This window comes from Lytechinus pictus, chromosome 6 (assembly GCF_037042905.1).
Source record: "Lytechinus pictus isolate F3 Inbred chromosome 6, Lp3.0, whole genome shotgun sequence".
Lineage (NCBI taxonomy): Eukaryota > Metazoa > Echinodermata > Echinoidea > Temnopleuroida > Toxopneustidae > Lytechinus > Lytechinus pictus.
In genome coordinates, this window is record NC_087250.1 from 3,026,679 (window position 1) to 3,043,531 (window position 16,853).

The 16,853-nt window shown below is 35.5% G+C and overlaps 1 protein-coding gene across 1 annotated transcript; it reads right to left on the minus strand.

Annotated features, from left to right (window-relative positions):
• Positions 1-9,440: 9,440 nt before the first annotated feature.
• On the minus strand, positions 9,441-15,245 carry LOC129263565 (fibropellin-1-like). Its single transcript, XM_064100625.1, has 5 exons — positions 15,128-15,245; positions 14,506-14,563; positions 13,929-14,111; positions 11,044-11,154; positions 9,441-9,454 (listed from the first exon to the last, which is right to left on the minus strand). Exons 1-5 carry the CDS (start codon positions 15,128-15,130, stop codon positions 9,441-9,443), a joined length of 369 nt encoding a protein of 122 aa, XP_063956695.1. The 5' UTR covers positions 15,131-15,245.
• Positions 15,246-16,853: the final 1,608 nt, after the last annotated feature.

The window sequence follows — 16,853 nt, forward strand, 5'->3', positions numbered from 1 at the left end:
AGAAAATTGAGCGCGCCTTCTCGTTTCCCTTTTCCGATTCGAAATCAGACACGATTTTTCTGATCGTACCGCGGAATATTGAAGACCGAACCTTTTGCGAAAGAGGGAGAGCCAGAACTCGCATACATTCGTAATTCAGATGCTTCGTTATTCCGAAGGTTTGTTATTCCAAATGTTCGTAATTCCGAAGGTTCGTAATTTCGAAGATTCGTTATTCTGAAAACGAAATAAGGTTCATAATTTCGAAGGTTCCGTAGTCCGAAAACGAAATGAGGTTTGTTAATCCGACGCACAGTGGGCCAGAATGAGTTGAAAGTGCGCCAAAATTATATTCCGAGTTAGATTTTTACTTTAACATGTTGCTTTTGGGTAATTTTGGGCGTAAAATCGACTGAACATAATCTAAAGCCGATATGACGTCACCTTGATACCAAATTTTGATTGGCTGCTTAAAACCTATTTGTGAAAAGAAAAATTACGCTAAACAATGTGTGGTATATACATTTTGTGTTATGTGCTACTTTAAGATTGACCAGAGTGAATGTTGGTTTATGCTTCTCACATGCCTAAAAGGTGTGTATGATATGCCGAAAATAATTTTATGGCATCAAAATGATCATTAATTAGATTTATAAAAAAAAACTTTAAAATCTGAAAAATATTAAACGCGCTGTATCAAGCTGTGTTGACTTGTGTAAAACGCAGAGTATATAACACCACGAATGTATCACTATGAGGAGGGTTATTGGCTGAAATTATTCTACAAGTAAGTTTAACTCAAGAAGAGTTTTGGGTATAGCCCTTATTTGCGTTAGCAACCTTTATTTTGTTTATTATGCCCGGAATTCATGTCATTTTCATGGAATGGAAGGGAAATCGTCCTCGCCGTGCTAAAGCGAACGGCAATGTACACCCATACGGTGCGCTACGATGACTTTGCGGTATAAAAATGACCGTTTTTTAACAGGTTTTTGGGGTGTTGTGTCAAGTAAAATCGGCTCTAACATGACAACGGGCAAAAACGGGCAGCTAAATTAGATATCGACTTAAAGCTTAGACATCGGAAAAAATGATGCTTATAGAATTTAGACAGAAATCCACGGAAATCTAAACGTTTCTAATGTAAATGCAAAAAACATGGATTTTCAGCCTATTTCGAGGTATAATCATCCTATATACCTCCTGAAAGGTGTCTTTTATCTACTTTGAACCCTTTCACACACAAAAAAAATACATCAGGATTATGTTAGAGCCATTTCAGATTCCTACATGAAAAACCTCCTGTGATATGGCCTGTTTTCAACTAGGTTGTCATATACGCGACACTTCGCAAAATGTCACATTTTACGATTTGAGGTAGGAAATTAACAACCTTTATGCAAATTCCGGAATGAAATATTTTGCTGAAGTATTATTCAAAGTGTTGTCTTTCAGCTGGGCATGACAAAAATTAAAAATCTGAAAATGTCCAAAATGACTTTTGGCGCACTTTTGTTTCGCCTCGGCCCACTGTGCGACGGTTCTTCCGAAAACGAAATAAAGTACGTTAATCCAAAAATGAAGCTTTTTATATTCAAGTATTCTGAGAATTTCTCAAAAATATTCCTGTTCAGGTCTGATCGTAAAAAATTATCAGCTGGCGCTCCTTGCTGGCATCAGTGACGTAACAGGCGGGGGGGGGGGTGGGGGCAAGCCCCCCCCCCCCCTCTGGCGGATTTCACCGGGAAAATAAAAGAAAAACAGGAAAAAGAAAAAAAAAGAGGGAGAAAGAAAGGAAAAGGGAAAAGGAAATGAAAAGAAAACAAAAAAAAACTTCTTTTTTTAATTGAAAAAGGAATGAAAGCGGAAAATGTTCGAAAGAAGAACAGTTGAGAAAGAAAAAATCATTTCGAAATAGGCCCATGTAATGCAATAGCACGTTGGGAAATACATTAAAAGATGACAAGATGGAAAACAATAGCGGGAAACGAAGGTAGAATGTAATTAAAAGCTAAATCGGAAACAAAGAAAAGGAACAAGAAAAATAATAACATGACCGGGTTGCCGATGATTAAAATTAAAGAGCGGGAATAAAGATGGACTGCATACAACATCGTGCTATAAGCTTGCTAAATTTTATGCAAATAAGCTACCGGGGCTTTGCCCCATACCCCACTCTTCATTTATAACCTTCAAATAGCTCTATAACCCCCGTTCAATCGTTCAATATAGGCGGGGGCGAAATTATTTTTCCCACCGAGTTCTGGACCGACATATGAATATTCATGACTTGCGTCTTCGGATTGAGAGTACGCATGCGCGTGGTCTCGACCAGTGCCGATCGTAAGCATTCACGTTCCTCAGAATGAATTAGCATCGTCAAATTACCGGTACCCTTACATAGTTACATAGGCCTTATAGGCTTAGATCTATATATACATCCAATTCTTAAACACTTATCAAACTAGCTGCCATTAATGGCAAGACATGTGCTTGGGTAGGGCTAGCTTAGGCTAGCGCATTAACTTTTACCTCAAATCTGGACCTGTCTAATGCCTAATACTAATAGGAATAGCCGACTAATGCCATGGTTAACTTCGAACTTGTTAATTCCGAACTTTACGTTTGATTAGGTTTGGACCAATATTAGCTTATTTACCATGGTTTAATATGTCTAGTCCGTATACAGAACCAGTCCTAGATCTAAAAAAAAATATCTTAGTTTTAGTCTAGTCTCTAGATCTAGACTCTGATCTACGCGCTATCAGCATGGAACCACTAGTGTACCAAGGGGGGGGGGCACACTGCCCCCCTGACGAGTCACAACTGATCCAGGGGACGTGCCCCACCCCCCTTGAGAAGCCAAATTAATAATTTGTAATGTCAAAATGCAACGAAAAAAGACGTTTGTCCCCTCTTTTGAACGTGAAGATCTTTTTTTTTTCTTGTCAAATTTTTTCAGCTACGAAATCCTTAATTTTGGGTGAAGACGAGGATCAAGATCCCTGACGTTAATTTGTGCCTGACGTTAGAATACGTTCCATGCACGCACTGGTGTATCTAGGATTTTCCAAAAGGGGGGCAAATTTCTTAGAGGATATTTCGTCCGCGAAAAAATGTGACAAGCCCCCCCCCCAAAAAAAAAAAAGGGTCTTCACCCCAAATTATGGATTTCTTAGCTGAAAAAATTGACAAGCAAAAAAAAAAAAAGATATTCACGTTCAAAAAAGGGGACATACGTCTTTTTCATTGCATTTTTACATTACAAATTATTAATTTGGCTTCTCAAAGGGGGCACGTCCCCCGAATCAGTTGTGACTCGTCAGAGGGACAGTCTTCCCCCCCCCCCCCTTGGTACACTAGTGGTTCCATGCTGATACAGCGTAGATCAGAGTCTAGATATAGAGACTAGACTAGAACTAAGATAATTTTTTTTTTTAGATCTAGGACTGGCTTTGTATACGGACTAGACATATTAAACCATGGCAAATAAGCTAATATTTGTCTAAACCTAATTAAACGTGAAGTTCGGAATTAACCAGTTCGAAGTTAACCATGGCATTATAGTCGGCTATTCAGTGTTGTAGTCAAGGCTCAAACCTCCAAGGCCAAGGCTTTAATACCCAAGTCCAAGGCTTCAATACCAAAGGCCAAGGCCATGGAGGCATGGAAACCCAAGGCCAAGGCCTGAAAACCTCAAGGCCAAGGCATTTCAAACTAACGATATACAGAACAATGAACTAACAATACTTAGGCGGCAGACACCACACATGGTAAAATGTATGTGAGCGAGGGGACTGAGCGAGAAAAAAAATTAACCTTTGTACATTTAAAACAAAAATAATTTCATGATAGAGACATATTAAAATAATGATATAGTTACCTGTGTACACATAATCCATAATTTTTCTATAGGCGATTTACATTGCAATAATTATTATTACCACGGTCATCTGATCCTGGCATTCTCAACGTATGTTTTTCTCCACTCCATGGGACAGGGGCAACAGAAAATTATTATGGGGGGGGGGTCAACGCCAAAAAGGCACCCATTTATCAAAATGAGTTATTTTTTGTGCAAACAGATACATGTATTTTCAAAATAAGATTATGAACTGCGTGAAGTAATTGTGTGTTTTATAGAAATTAAGTTGAGCAAAGGCTTTCTAAAGTGATTTTTAATTATAAGATAGATATTTTGCTTTAGGTTTTACTTCTCAGCGAGAAAGCATAGCGAACAAGCGGTTTTGAAAAAAAAAATCAATTCTGATGTTGTAAAACTTGATTTATGGTCAATTATGGGGCTAATCATTGTTGAAATTTCCTTGCGCGATGTTGCCAGCGCAAATCACCAGCTCAAACTTCTTGACATGTCGTGTAATAAGACATGGAAATTATTTTATTCTGAGCTGGTTTTGTAATCATGAAAAAGATGTGTATCTAACTAAAAAATAACTTTGCGCTCGCTAATTCTTTTTATATACTGACCAGTAAAGGAAGCAATTAATTACTGCATTTTAAATAAGATACATAACTCACCAATAAAAAATAATGCGAGCGCAAAGCGCGAGCTCAAAAATTTGTGATATTCCAACCTGAAAACTGAACATTCTAAGCATTTTTTTGTGAACGAGAAGAGAACGAGTACAATAATTGATGCGAGTGCAGGAAGCGAGCCAAATATTTGTGATATTTCAACCATAAAGCAACATTCTATACATTTTTGTAACCATTAGCAGTACTGTACTAAACAATAATTGATGCAAGCACGATTCAAAATCTGTGATTTTCGAACCTAAAATGTATTATGTTTTATTATTAAAGAAGGTATTTCTTTTTTAAAAAGGGCATATTTCATTTGGAAAAAAAAATCATACAGGGATTTTTTTTTGGGGGGGGGGCAAGAGAGCACAAAGCGCAAGCTAAAATTTTTAAATGCTTAAACTGAAAATGAGTCATTTTTAGGACTCTTGTAAGTTTTCATATTTTTTTCTGCTTACAACCATTTTTATCAAACAGTTAATTAATCATTAATTATTAATACTTATTGATAATATTGATAATTATTAATTATTAAATTATTTTTTGTTAATTATTATTTCTTGAAACCATATTGACACAAAAACAAATACGTTGCTTATTTCCTTGAAACTGTAGAGAAATGAGATTCAATGTTGAACGATATATGATTTAAAAGAAGTAAACATTTTTTCCCCTTTGTTTTGTTAATCTGACCCAAAACAAATATAAAATTTAGAAGAGAGATAGAGAGAAGAAGAAGTCCCACCACCAAGAATAAACTTAGACAAGGGGGGGGGGGGGGAAGGGAAAGGAAAAGATGGAGTAAATGTGATGTTATTTTTTAAACAAAAATCTATTGCAAAATTAGCTTTTCTTATAGAAAGAGGGGGACAAATTTTGTTCACTCGCTCGCTTCAATCGCTTTCTTCTTTTTTTTGACAGAAATTTTGCTCTATATATGCCATGCTTGGCCCCTCAAAGTTTCTGGCTCATCATGCCATTGGCATAACCCATTTGGATATGACAAAATTGGAGACTGTGTTCAAGTTTACCAAATCTTTTCAGAATATCATTAAGACTTAAAACATTGTTGTTGGCCAAAGAAAATAATACAAGGAAAATCCTAATGGAATAGAAATCAATCTTGTTATCGTTCTTTAGAGTTAGCTATGTTTAAAGTATGAAAATTGTTGTCAAAATTGCAGTCAGATGTAAAAATTATTCTTGTCATCAAAGCACTATTATCTTGATCATGACCATTATTATTTACTGTCATTATCATCATATGATTACAACACATTACCAATACATAATGCTCTTTTTCATAACTGATGTATTCTTTGTTTGAATTTCTTGATAATGGTGACAATTACAATTGATGACACTGCTAGTACTGCTGCTGCTACTGTTACTGGTGATTGGTAGTATTGACCATTAGTGTTATTAAATATATATATAAAAAACAATTGAAACATTTATAATTACTTATTTAAAACAAATGAAAGTACAACATACAAAAAGCCTTGAAAATGCCTTGAAAATGCCTTAAAATTTAAAGGCTCAAAATCCTCAAGGCCAAGGCTTTGAAAAAGTAGCTAGGCATTAAGGCGCCAAGGCCGAGCATCAAGGGACTACAACACTGATTAGTACTAGGCATTAAAGGAGAATGAAACCCTTGAAACCAGCTGAATCCATATCAAAGAGAAAAATCAAAGAAACATATTGTTGTAAGTTTGAGGAAGATTGAATGAATAATAAGAAAGTTATGAGCATTTGAATATTGAGATCACTAATGCCATGTAGATCTTCCCATTGGCAATGCGACCAAGATCTGTGATGTCACACACGTACAACTCCCTCATTATTTTAGTACTTATTTCACTTATATTCTCACTTGTATAGAGTCACAAGGTGAGGTGCTCTCTTTATATGAGAGGACAAGTACAGAGGTTTCACAACATTATATTATTGATGAATCGTTTGTCATATGATTAGAATGAGCAAAAAGAGATGTTTTGGGGTATATTGTCAGTGTCCAAAAGGGGAGAGTTGTTCATCTGTGACATCATAGATCTAGGTCGCATTGCCAATGGAAGGATCTCCATAGCATTTAATAGTATTGCTTCTTCTATTGCTAGTCCTATTTTACTCAAACTTTTGTTGATCTTATTCTTTGATTTTTCTGCTTTCACAAAAGCTAACTTGCTCCAAGAGTTTCATTCTCCTTTAATTAGACAGGTCCAGATTTGAGGTAAAGTTAATGCGCTAGCCTAAGCTAGGAGCTAGCCCTACCCTAGCACATGTCTTGCCATTAATGGCAGCTAGTTTATTAAGTGTTTAAGAATTTGATATATATATACATATAGATCTAAGCCTATAATACCTATGTAACTATGTAAGGGTACCGGTAATTTGACGATGCTAATTCATTCTGAGCAACGTGAATGCTTACGATCGGCAGTGGTCGAGATTAAGTCCACGCGCATGCGTACTCTCAATCCGAAGACGCAAGTCATGAATATTCATATGTTGGTCCAATACTCGGTGGGAAAAAATAATTTCGCAGGCGGGGGGGGGGGGGGTCTAATTCGTTTCAGACCCAAGAGGAAATAAAATAAATTATAGGGGACAACGTATAATGAAATGAATGAAAACAATGAAATGTGTTATTTGCTGAATATAATGGAAAAATCTATCTCACAATTAAAATTCAATTTCAATAAGCATTTTATTTCCAGCTGCGTTGCACGCTGCCCAATTTTACCAATTTTTCCCACATTGCTAGGTTTTGCCCTTCAAAATAGTTGGTTCATTTGGGTTGAATAAATGTGTTGTGTAAAAGCTATATTCTGTATATGCCCGCGGTTTGATTGAAATTGAGTCAATCTGCGAGGTTTAAATGGCTTTGATATCAAGAAGTTCGGAAGGCCCCGCCCCGGACCCAAACAGCACAGCACTGCGTATGAAAGGGTTGGGCCATGGCTCCAAAAACTTCGACAAACAAAAATAAACCAAAAAGGAGGAAAGAAAAACAAAGGAAAAGTGTAGGATATATTATTTTATTTACTGAATATAATGTATGTTTTTTTCCAAAATGAAATGTGCCGTTTTTTTCGAAATGAAATACCCCTTTCTAAAGTATACATTTTGAACTACAATATCCCAGGGGGGGGGGGGTAGTGTTACAGTTATTGTTAAAAAGGCTTAGAATGTCACGTTTTAAGGCTGGAATATTTTTTTAGCTCGTGCCTTGCACTGGCAATTTTCGATGCATCCTATTGATGAGTCACTAAACGCGGTCCTTAGCAGGTTCCTTTTTTGTCAGTATAATCAGCTTGCACTTCGCGCTCATGTAAAATTCTTCAGTTAGATGCACATCATTTAAAGAGAAATTCCAGTATTTGCAGTAAACACTGATTTCATGAGAAAGTCTGTAAAACAAGGCTTAATTGTCAGTATATCATCGAGGATCTAGATCTGGTACAGTTACATAAACTGAACTTTGTGAAATCTTGAAATCTACGCTGAAAAATGTTCACACTGAAGATCACCAACACAGATAGGCACACGTGGGACAGTGTATTATTATTGCTAAAATAAAGACCCGACGGAAGTGACCGAATCCGCGCTTATTTTGCTTATTTCTCAGCAATCACACAATTTCTTCCAGAATCCTTTGGCACATATTTTTTATTCATACAAACAGACACTTAGGTGGTCATTATATTAGATTCTGTAAAAAGTCATTTTTAGATCGTTACCAAAACTGGAATTTATCTTTAACGACTGCAACAAAATGCTCAGAATGTTTGAGCTTGCAATTCACGTTAGCGACACCTCACAAGGATGCCCTTTTCACAGTAATTGACCCCCCCCCAAAAAAAAAAAAGAGTTTTACAACATCAGGTTTTAAAATTTGCCCAAACCGCTCGCTCATTACACTCTCTCACGAAAGGTATAGCCTAAATATATATCTTTCCATAATCAGAAATCCCTTCAAAAAGGCTATGCGCTACTTTACTATATCTTGCTTCCCCACCCTTCTTTTTGCCTCCCCATCATCATAACAATTGAACAGCAACGGTGTTTCTTCTCACCCCCCCCCCCCTCCCCTCCACTACCGGTAGGAAGTAATTCCTTAAAAAGCTGTGTGCGCTATGAGCGCCTAGCTTAGCCGGGTAATATAGGAGCGCCTTGAGCACCTAACAAGGTGGATATGTGCGCAATATAAATACCCTATATTATTATTATTATTACTACGCTTACCCTTCCGGTTTTCCCGGCTTCGCCATCGATTGTTTAATTTTTCGGATTTACGAAACTTTGGAATAAAGAACCTTATCTTGTTTTCGGATTAACGAACCTTCCGAACAACGAACCTTATTTCGTTTTCGGACTTTCAAACCTTCGAAACAACGAACTCATTTCGTTTTCGGACTGACAACCCTTCGGAATAACGTCCAAAATGTTTAAATTGACGAACCCCTTTTCGGATAAACGAACGTCGAGGTAGAGGCAATGTAAGTGTTTCGGAATTACGAACCTTCGGAATAACGAAGTACGAAGTGTAACCCATACACGAACTATGGCTGGCCGGCCATGTCAAACATTATATACTATTCATCTTGGTTTTAGACTATGGCTCTGCAAAAAAAAATCACACTTAGTTGCAACTGACTTTCTGTACATGCGGTACCGGCCGGTAATTTAATAATTTAATTTGCACGTGTACCGCGATAAGATGCAAATTTGTTAAATAATATTTTAGACCCAACCCAAAGTACAGTTGTTTGTATTATCATCCCATCAGTCTAGGTAAAATATTTGTGTTTATAAGGCATAAATCAATGAATTGAAACTAGATAGAGAGGATATGCTACATTTTGCAGAGCCATAATTAAGAATCAAGGTAGATAGGAAAAAGGAAACGAGATATCGATTCAATTTTCTGTTTCTTGAACGCAAAGCAGAAAAATAAAAGGAAAAATCAAATTTAATTTTGTATTTTTCAAAGGAAAAAACTAAAAATTAGAATATTTAAAAACAGTAAAACGGAGAAATTAACCGTTTGTCTGTTTTCCCGCTTTTACATACTTCATTTTCACACCAAAATATTTTTAAAAATGACCGTTTTTTTTCCTTTTTTCTTTATTTCTTTTCTTACAAGTCCACCCCAACAAAAACTTGATTTGAATAAAAAGAGAAAAATTCAACAAGCATAACACTGAAAAATTCATCAAAATCGGATGTAACATAAGAAAGTTATGATATTTTAAAGTTTCGCTTCACTTCACAAAACAGTTTTATGCACATCTCGGTCAGTATGCAAATGAGAGAACTGGTGACATCACTCACTCACTATTTTTTTTTGTATTTTATTATATGAAATATATGAAATAGGAAATATTTTGATTTTCTCGTCATTGTCATGTGAAATGAAGTTTCATTCCTCCCTGAACACGTTGAATTTCATTATTTTAACATTTTATGCTTCAGGTATAAGGAGATCCTAATCATCAAATTCGTAAAAATTGAAATATTGTATAATTCAAACAATAAAAAACAAAAGAAATAGTGAGTGAGTGACATCATCGACTCTCTCATTTGGATGTAACTGGCTCGTTCACAACTATTTTATTAAAAATAATCGAAACTTTGAAAAGTCATAACTTTCTTATTTTACATCCGATTTTGATGAAATTTTCAGCATTGTGCTTGTCTGATTTTTCTCTATTGATTCAAATCAACATTTATCTCAGGTGGACTTGACCTTTAAAGGGTAGGATTCACATCATGAATATTGGTAAATTTAGGTTTATATGGATTAGCTTTGCGTTTCGATAAGCTCAAATTCTCCTTACCGCAATACTATGTGGCGTAGTGAGAACAAGAGACCCTGACGAAGGTCAGACATAGTGTGTTTTGTTAGGAATACGAGTGAACGAAGCGAGCAACACAAAAAATTACTTTTGAAAAAAAAAATATTGACTCTTTGTAAAGCATCTCATTTTGTGAGAGATTTCAGCCTGACTTAATAGGAAAGGATACTACATTTTAACTTGTTCAATTTCCTTTCTTTTGTCCTTTTCTTTCTTAGTAATGATTTTTATTTTGTATTATTTTTTTATGTATTTTATCATTTTTTTTGGGAGGGGGGGGGGGGGCGAGAAGTATATATATAGCTCCAAGACCCATCCATCTCTACGGCAGTGACTTGCATTGTTATCACCACTTGAGGTATTGTAGTTTTTTGTATCATTAGCTTCATCATTATAATTCAGTATCAATTCTGATTCGATATCAATTGATAATGATTCATACAATATACATGCATACTTTCGACGAAAAAAAGTAATAGCTCCTCAAAGGGGAAACAAAGAAGGATTAGTGAAGGAGGAAGAAGAAGCAAAAGAAGAAGAAGTAGAGGAAGAAGAAGAAGAAGAAAAAGAAGAAGGAGAAGAAAAAAAAGCAAAAGAAGATGTTGACGAAGGGCGAGAGCTAATCTACGAAATGACGCAAAATACACCATTGCAACAAACCTACCGATATTTTCTTCGCAATGTGTCCCAACGTATCCGAGGACACAAGAGCAGCTATATCCAAATAGTTCCTCCATACACGTTCCTCTGTTAAGGCACGGGTTTGAGTTACAAGCTTTTACAAAAGAACATGAAGAAGGGAACGTAAACCAGCATCAAGGGGCACGAAATTATTGACAAACGCTATGTGTAGTCTTTTAGTATTGACATAAACCTTTTTAAGGTAATACAGAGAATACAATCAGCGTATAATTTCGTTATCAGAGAGCAACTAATTGTAATATCAACCAGCATCTGTCAGCAACCACCCCATTTCCAACAATTAGTCTTGAGTTAAGGCTGATTGAAAATAGCCAAAAGAGTAATCTGAATCGCAAAAAGTGAACCCAAAATGTCAGGTTATATGAAAGAGTCCTTCATTCTGTCAAAATTTGCCGTATAGTTGACTAGGGAAACCAGATACCAGAGTTCCTTTGACACACTATATCTTTTTTTTGCAGATTGCTTGGAAGTTACATAAGTTTCGGTTATCCGAAGGTTCCTTGGCCCGAAAACGAAATAAGGTTCGTTAGTCCGAAAATGAAATAAGGACCGGTTTTCTGAAAATTAAATTAATTCATTTTTTAGTAACAAAACGGTGTAGCAATAAAAGAACAACAAGACATTATTCAACAATAGTTTCAACAGAGGTTGATGCGTGTGTATTTTGTGGTAAAAGCATTTATTGCATCAAAAATTGGCGCTTGGATCAAACATCTTATTTTCTCTGAGAAATTGCTGCATGATAGTGCGATTTAATTTAGAATATTGAGGGCTGTGTATTGGTCTCACAAGAGTAACCTCCGTATAAGGGATTTATTTAGGGGTTGGGTGTCATTTTTAAAAGATTCTGCTGGTCATGATAAATAAATTCCCCGTAGGAAAAATTGCCTTTTTCAATAAGGAAAATGACCCTTTTTTAAATAAAATGTGCAATTTTTTCGAAATAAATACTCTTTTTGAGGTACGACTTATTATATATTTCAGGTTAGAAAACCTCTTTTCTTTTTGCTCACGCTCGCCTCATTTCTTATGTAGTAATGTACTCACTTTTTATTCTGGCTATAAAAATGCTTAAAATGTCCGGTTTTCAGATTAGACTATCTTTTATTCTAGGTTCGTGCTTCGTGCTCTTTTTCATGATTATGATAACATCTTGGATTTTTTAGTTTTAATTAATTTTGAAGTGTCCAAAGGTTTGAGCTTGCAATTAGCGCTCACAACATCTCGCGCAGGATTCCATTTAGTTTTAACAGTATGGCCTAATTAGTCTCATAATTGACCAAAAAGCGGGTTTAAGAATTTTAGATAAAAAATTTAACCGTGTAAAATCCTAGATATCAGAGGTCACTTCGAAAAAAGCTTTGCTCAACTGAATTACTACAAAACACACAACGACATCACACAAATGACAATCTTATGGCGAAAATATAACAAAAATGCCCATTTAGACATAAAAGTTGCCCATTTTGGCCCCTAAAAAAAGGTTACGTTCCCTGCCTTCCAATCCTCATATAAATTGAAAATTAAAGGAGAATGAAACCCTTGAAACCAGCTGAATCCATATCAAAGAGAAAAATCAAAGAAACATATTGTTGAAAGTTTGAGGAAGATTGAATGAATAATAAGAAAGTTATGAGCATTTGAATATTGAGATCACTAATGCCATGTAGATCCTCCTATTGGCAATGCGACCAAGATATGTGATGTCACACACGTACGACTCCCTCATTGCTTTAGTACTTATTTCACTTATATTCTCACTTTTATAGAACCTATCACAAGGTGAGGTGTTCTCTTTATGAGAGGACAAGTACAGAGGTTTCACAACATTATATCATTGATGAATCGTTTGTCATATGATTAGAAAGAGCAAAATATTTTCAGTGTCCAAAAGGGGAGAGTTGTTCATCTGTGAAATCATAGATCTTGGTTGCGTTGCCAATGGGAGGATCTCCATAGCATTAGTGATCTCGACATTCAAATGCTCATAACTCTTCTATTGCTAGTCCTATTTTACTCAAACTTTTGTTGATCTTATTCTTTGATTTTTCTGCTTTCACAAAAGCTAACTTGCTCCAAGAGTTTCATTCTCCTTTAAACGGTGTCCCCCCACGCTTGATGCTCTGGTTTCCTGTTTTAGTCACATATTATGTCACTTTTCGGATCAACGAACCGTTAAAATAATAAACCTTATTTCATCTTTTGATTAAAAAACCTCCGAAATACCGACTCCTATTTCGTTGTCGGAATAACGAAGACCAAGAAATTTTTGTGAAAGCAGTACAATCGATGAAAGAAATCAATGAAAGTTGAAAAAAAAATAACAAGTAATAAAATAATCAGCATGTGAGTGTTGAGATTGCTAATGAGGTGGACATTCTTCCTATGTGATTGCGACCAACATTTGTGATACATGTATCATACTTATAAAAACTCCTCAATTACTTTTAAATGTTCTTTTATGAGGTATATCCATTTTAGATGACATAGTCTTGTTTTTATTGGTCCAGGGGGAAGTTTATTTGAGGCTTCGTAAAAAAGCCAATGACGAAGAGCTTGTACTATCATAAGAATGGATTTAAAAAAACAATTAAGTTTCGGGGTATATTATCAATAAACAAAAGGGGAAATTTGTAGTTCTGCGACTTCACAAATCTGAGTGGTATTGCTAATAGGAGGATCTCCATTTTAACAGAATTAGTAATTTAGAAATTCAGATATTCATAACGTTCTTTATTGCTTGTCCAATTGTTCCTGAACTTTTGTTGATCATTTCTTCTATTTTTGGTACAAGCCGACCTGTTGCAAGGGTTTTGTGCTCGGTCAAAGTAGCAATCGTAGGCCTACCTGGATGTGCGCAGTATAGGTTGACTTTATCTCTCATCGCCGGTGGTGTTCTGACTTCATATTCAGGATGATCACGAGTTAGATACTTGGGAAGAGGCTGCACTAATTCCCCGGTGTGCTCGGAAATGGTTTGAGGGCAGGCGATGTCTGGTATTGTTTCACATGTTTGGCCACCGAATACACCTGCTTCAGGGTAATCATGAGGGAAAAAACGAAGGATAAATAAGAAGCTGGCTGACACTGGCGTAACTTCTTTTCTTTCTTTTTTCTTCTTCTTGCTCTTCTTTGTCTGTATGCTTTCTCCTTGTTTATTTTTTTTTAGATTTCAGCCTATAAAGAGCTGTAAAATATGAAGGTGATATTTTACGCATGATCTACAAAATACTTTTTATAGTGCAATTAATGGACTAAGGCCGCGCAAGAGAGTTGCATTAAAAAAAAAAATAATAAGGAGGTCCGGCGTATTTTTCGATCATTCCTCTTTCTCCTTACCATTTGTTTAAAGTAATAACAACATTATTTGTACAAATAAAATGGTCCCCGAGTAAGTTTGAAAGGGTTTAACGTTATGTCTTACCGTAAAACTCGTGGTTCAGTATGACGAACACAGAGAAGGCCGTCACCCCTAAATAATGCTTAAAGAGGAAGAAAGAGAAACGAAAATTTAACAAACTGTGAAATATTACACATGTACAGTTCACGTGTTACATTAATGTGAGAAATCGTGTACAACAACTTTTTTTTAATTTATGTGCTGTGAATGTTTTTATTATTATTATTGACAATTATTAATTATAAAAATGGTGAAGATATGATAATAATGAATAATATTGATGAAATGAGAGATAAAGGTATTTATTTGCCTTACAACTATAAGCAAATCGAATGCATGTATGAGTATCGCTTAAATTTTCCAAAAATATTGCTCAATAATTAAAATGTTGTCGCAAGAAACACAGTCGAATGATTAATCCCTCAATTGTAACAATAACATAAGAAAAAGTGTAATACAATGTAACTCAAATAGTTAAGAACGAAGGAGAAACATGCATATGTCTGTATAGATACATAATTATGTGTGTGAACTAGTCTAGATGTGGAAATGTGTGACTATTTTTCCTGCCAGCATCCAGCTCAAAGGTGCGTAAAAATGAATAGGACTAAAAACATTATAATTGTGAAAAAGACGTCATACAAACCATTCTTATACACAAGTGAGATCTTCGCTAAAGTTTGGATAGTTATGTCTGGATATTCAAGTACGACCCGACTCTACCGAATTATCAGTTGAGCCAAAGTACATCTCCTTATATTGTGGCGTTCTTCTTTTATTGGTAATGAAATGTAAATAACCATAATCAGCCTAATTTGAACGATTTGATTAGAACAGGTCTTTGGCTTTCCGCATGAGGAAAAGCCGACAGCGCGCTCTCCTCCGCGATCGTACGCCACGATTTTACCAATCGTCATAATTACATTTCCACTTTAATTATCTGCGTTGGAAAAAAAATTGAACAATAGTAGTGAATTACAATACAATACACAACTCACAATAATAAAGGCATCTTGACACTCTTTGAAAATGAGTTTAATAAAGGTGTTAAAGCATGTTTCCAGCTTCAAATCACCCAAGGCTTCGATCTCTGATGCTATGATATGGAGTATGTGAAATACACCGCATGTGTAGATTAGCTGATTATGAGGATAACCATAATTTTTGTTTTCTTTTATTTTATTTTTTCAGCATTATTGAACCAATATCGAAACACATATTGTGCAGAGACAATTTGATATATTAGCATAATTCTTTGGGAAAAAATAATTCAATTTTTTAAACTGGATCTCAGATATGGTTTCGCTGTTATTTGGACGATTACATCGTGGAATGGGACGCCTCAGTCCTACATGCGCTCACAGTCTTACACACTTGTAAACTATATCATAAAGCTCTATTTACACGAACCTTAAAGTTTATATGGTTTATTTTGGCCTTGATTACACTGATCAACTTTTTTTTCATGTTCTATTATATCATACTCATTTTTATTGCGTACTTGAAGTATGATGATTTGAATACATTCTCTTGCATGTGGAAGGGTTCAGTTGGTAGATGTGAACAATGATTATCAACCGATACCGAACCTATTGCATTGTAGAAATCACAACGCAATATAATAAATAAACTAATCTGCAATTTGTACTAGGCCTGAAGGTCAATCTACAATCAACAGTCTATCCTCATAATAACATTTTGCATTAATACTTCATAATCACCCATCTACAATCAACAGTCTATCCTTATAATGACATTTTGCGTTAAATCTCCATAATCACCAAAGTTACTACAAGGGGAAGATTGGACAGTAGATAGACCGCGTAATGAAACGCTCTACAGCGTTGAGTAAGTAACGACCTTTTTTGACCTTCAAGTTTGCGTATCGCGAGATGGTTGTGTACAAAACATATCAGAGAAATGGTGAAGGGGTGAAGGAATAGACGAATTTTACATTTCATTTTTTTTCTTCAATTTTTTCCCCTTTAAATTTGAGACGAATACATTTCAGAGGTTTATTGGTAATAAAACGTGGAATTATTTCCATGCGCCACCCTTGAACCCTCTCCAAACTTCCTTCTCTCATTTTCCCCATATGTTTTATACACAGCGCGTGCCGATATGCGAAGGTTTACATACTTAACGCTGATTGGCGCCCTTCCCCATAAGCATTTATCGAGCGTTTAAAAAATCGTCGAAGTGTCCGATCTTCCCCTTGTAGTATCTTTGTAATCACACATCTACAATCAACAGTCTATCCTCATAATGACATTTTACATTTAGTTTTCGTAATCATCAGGACAAAACCCCATGATTGCATGGAATAATTTCCTAATCATCCTTAATTACATTTCATCATGCTTATGATTTAT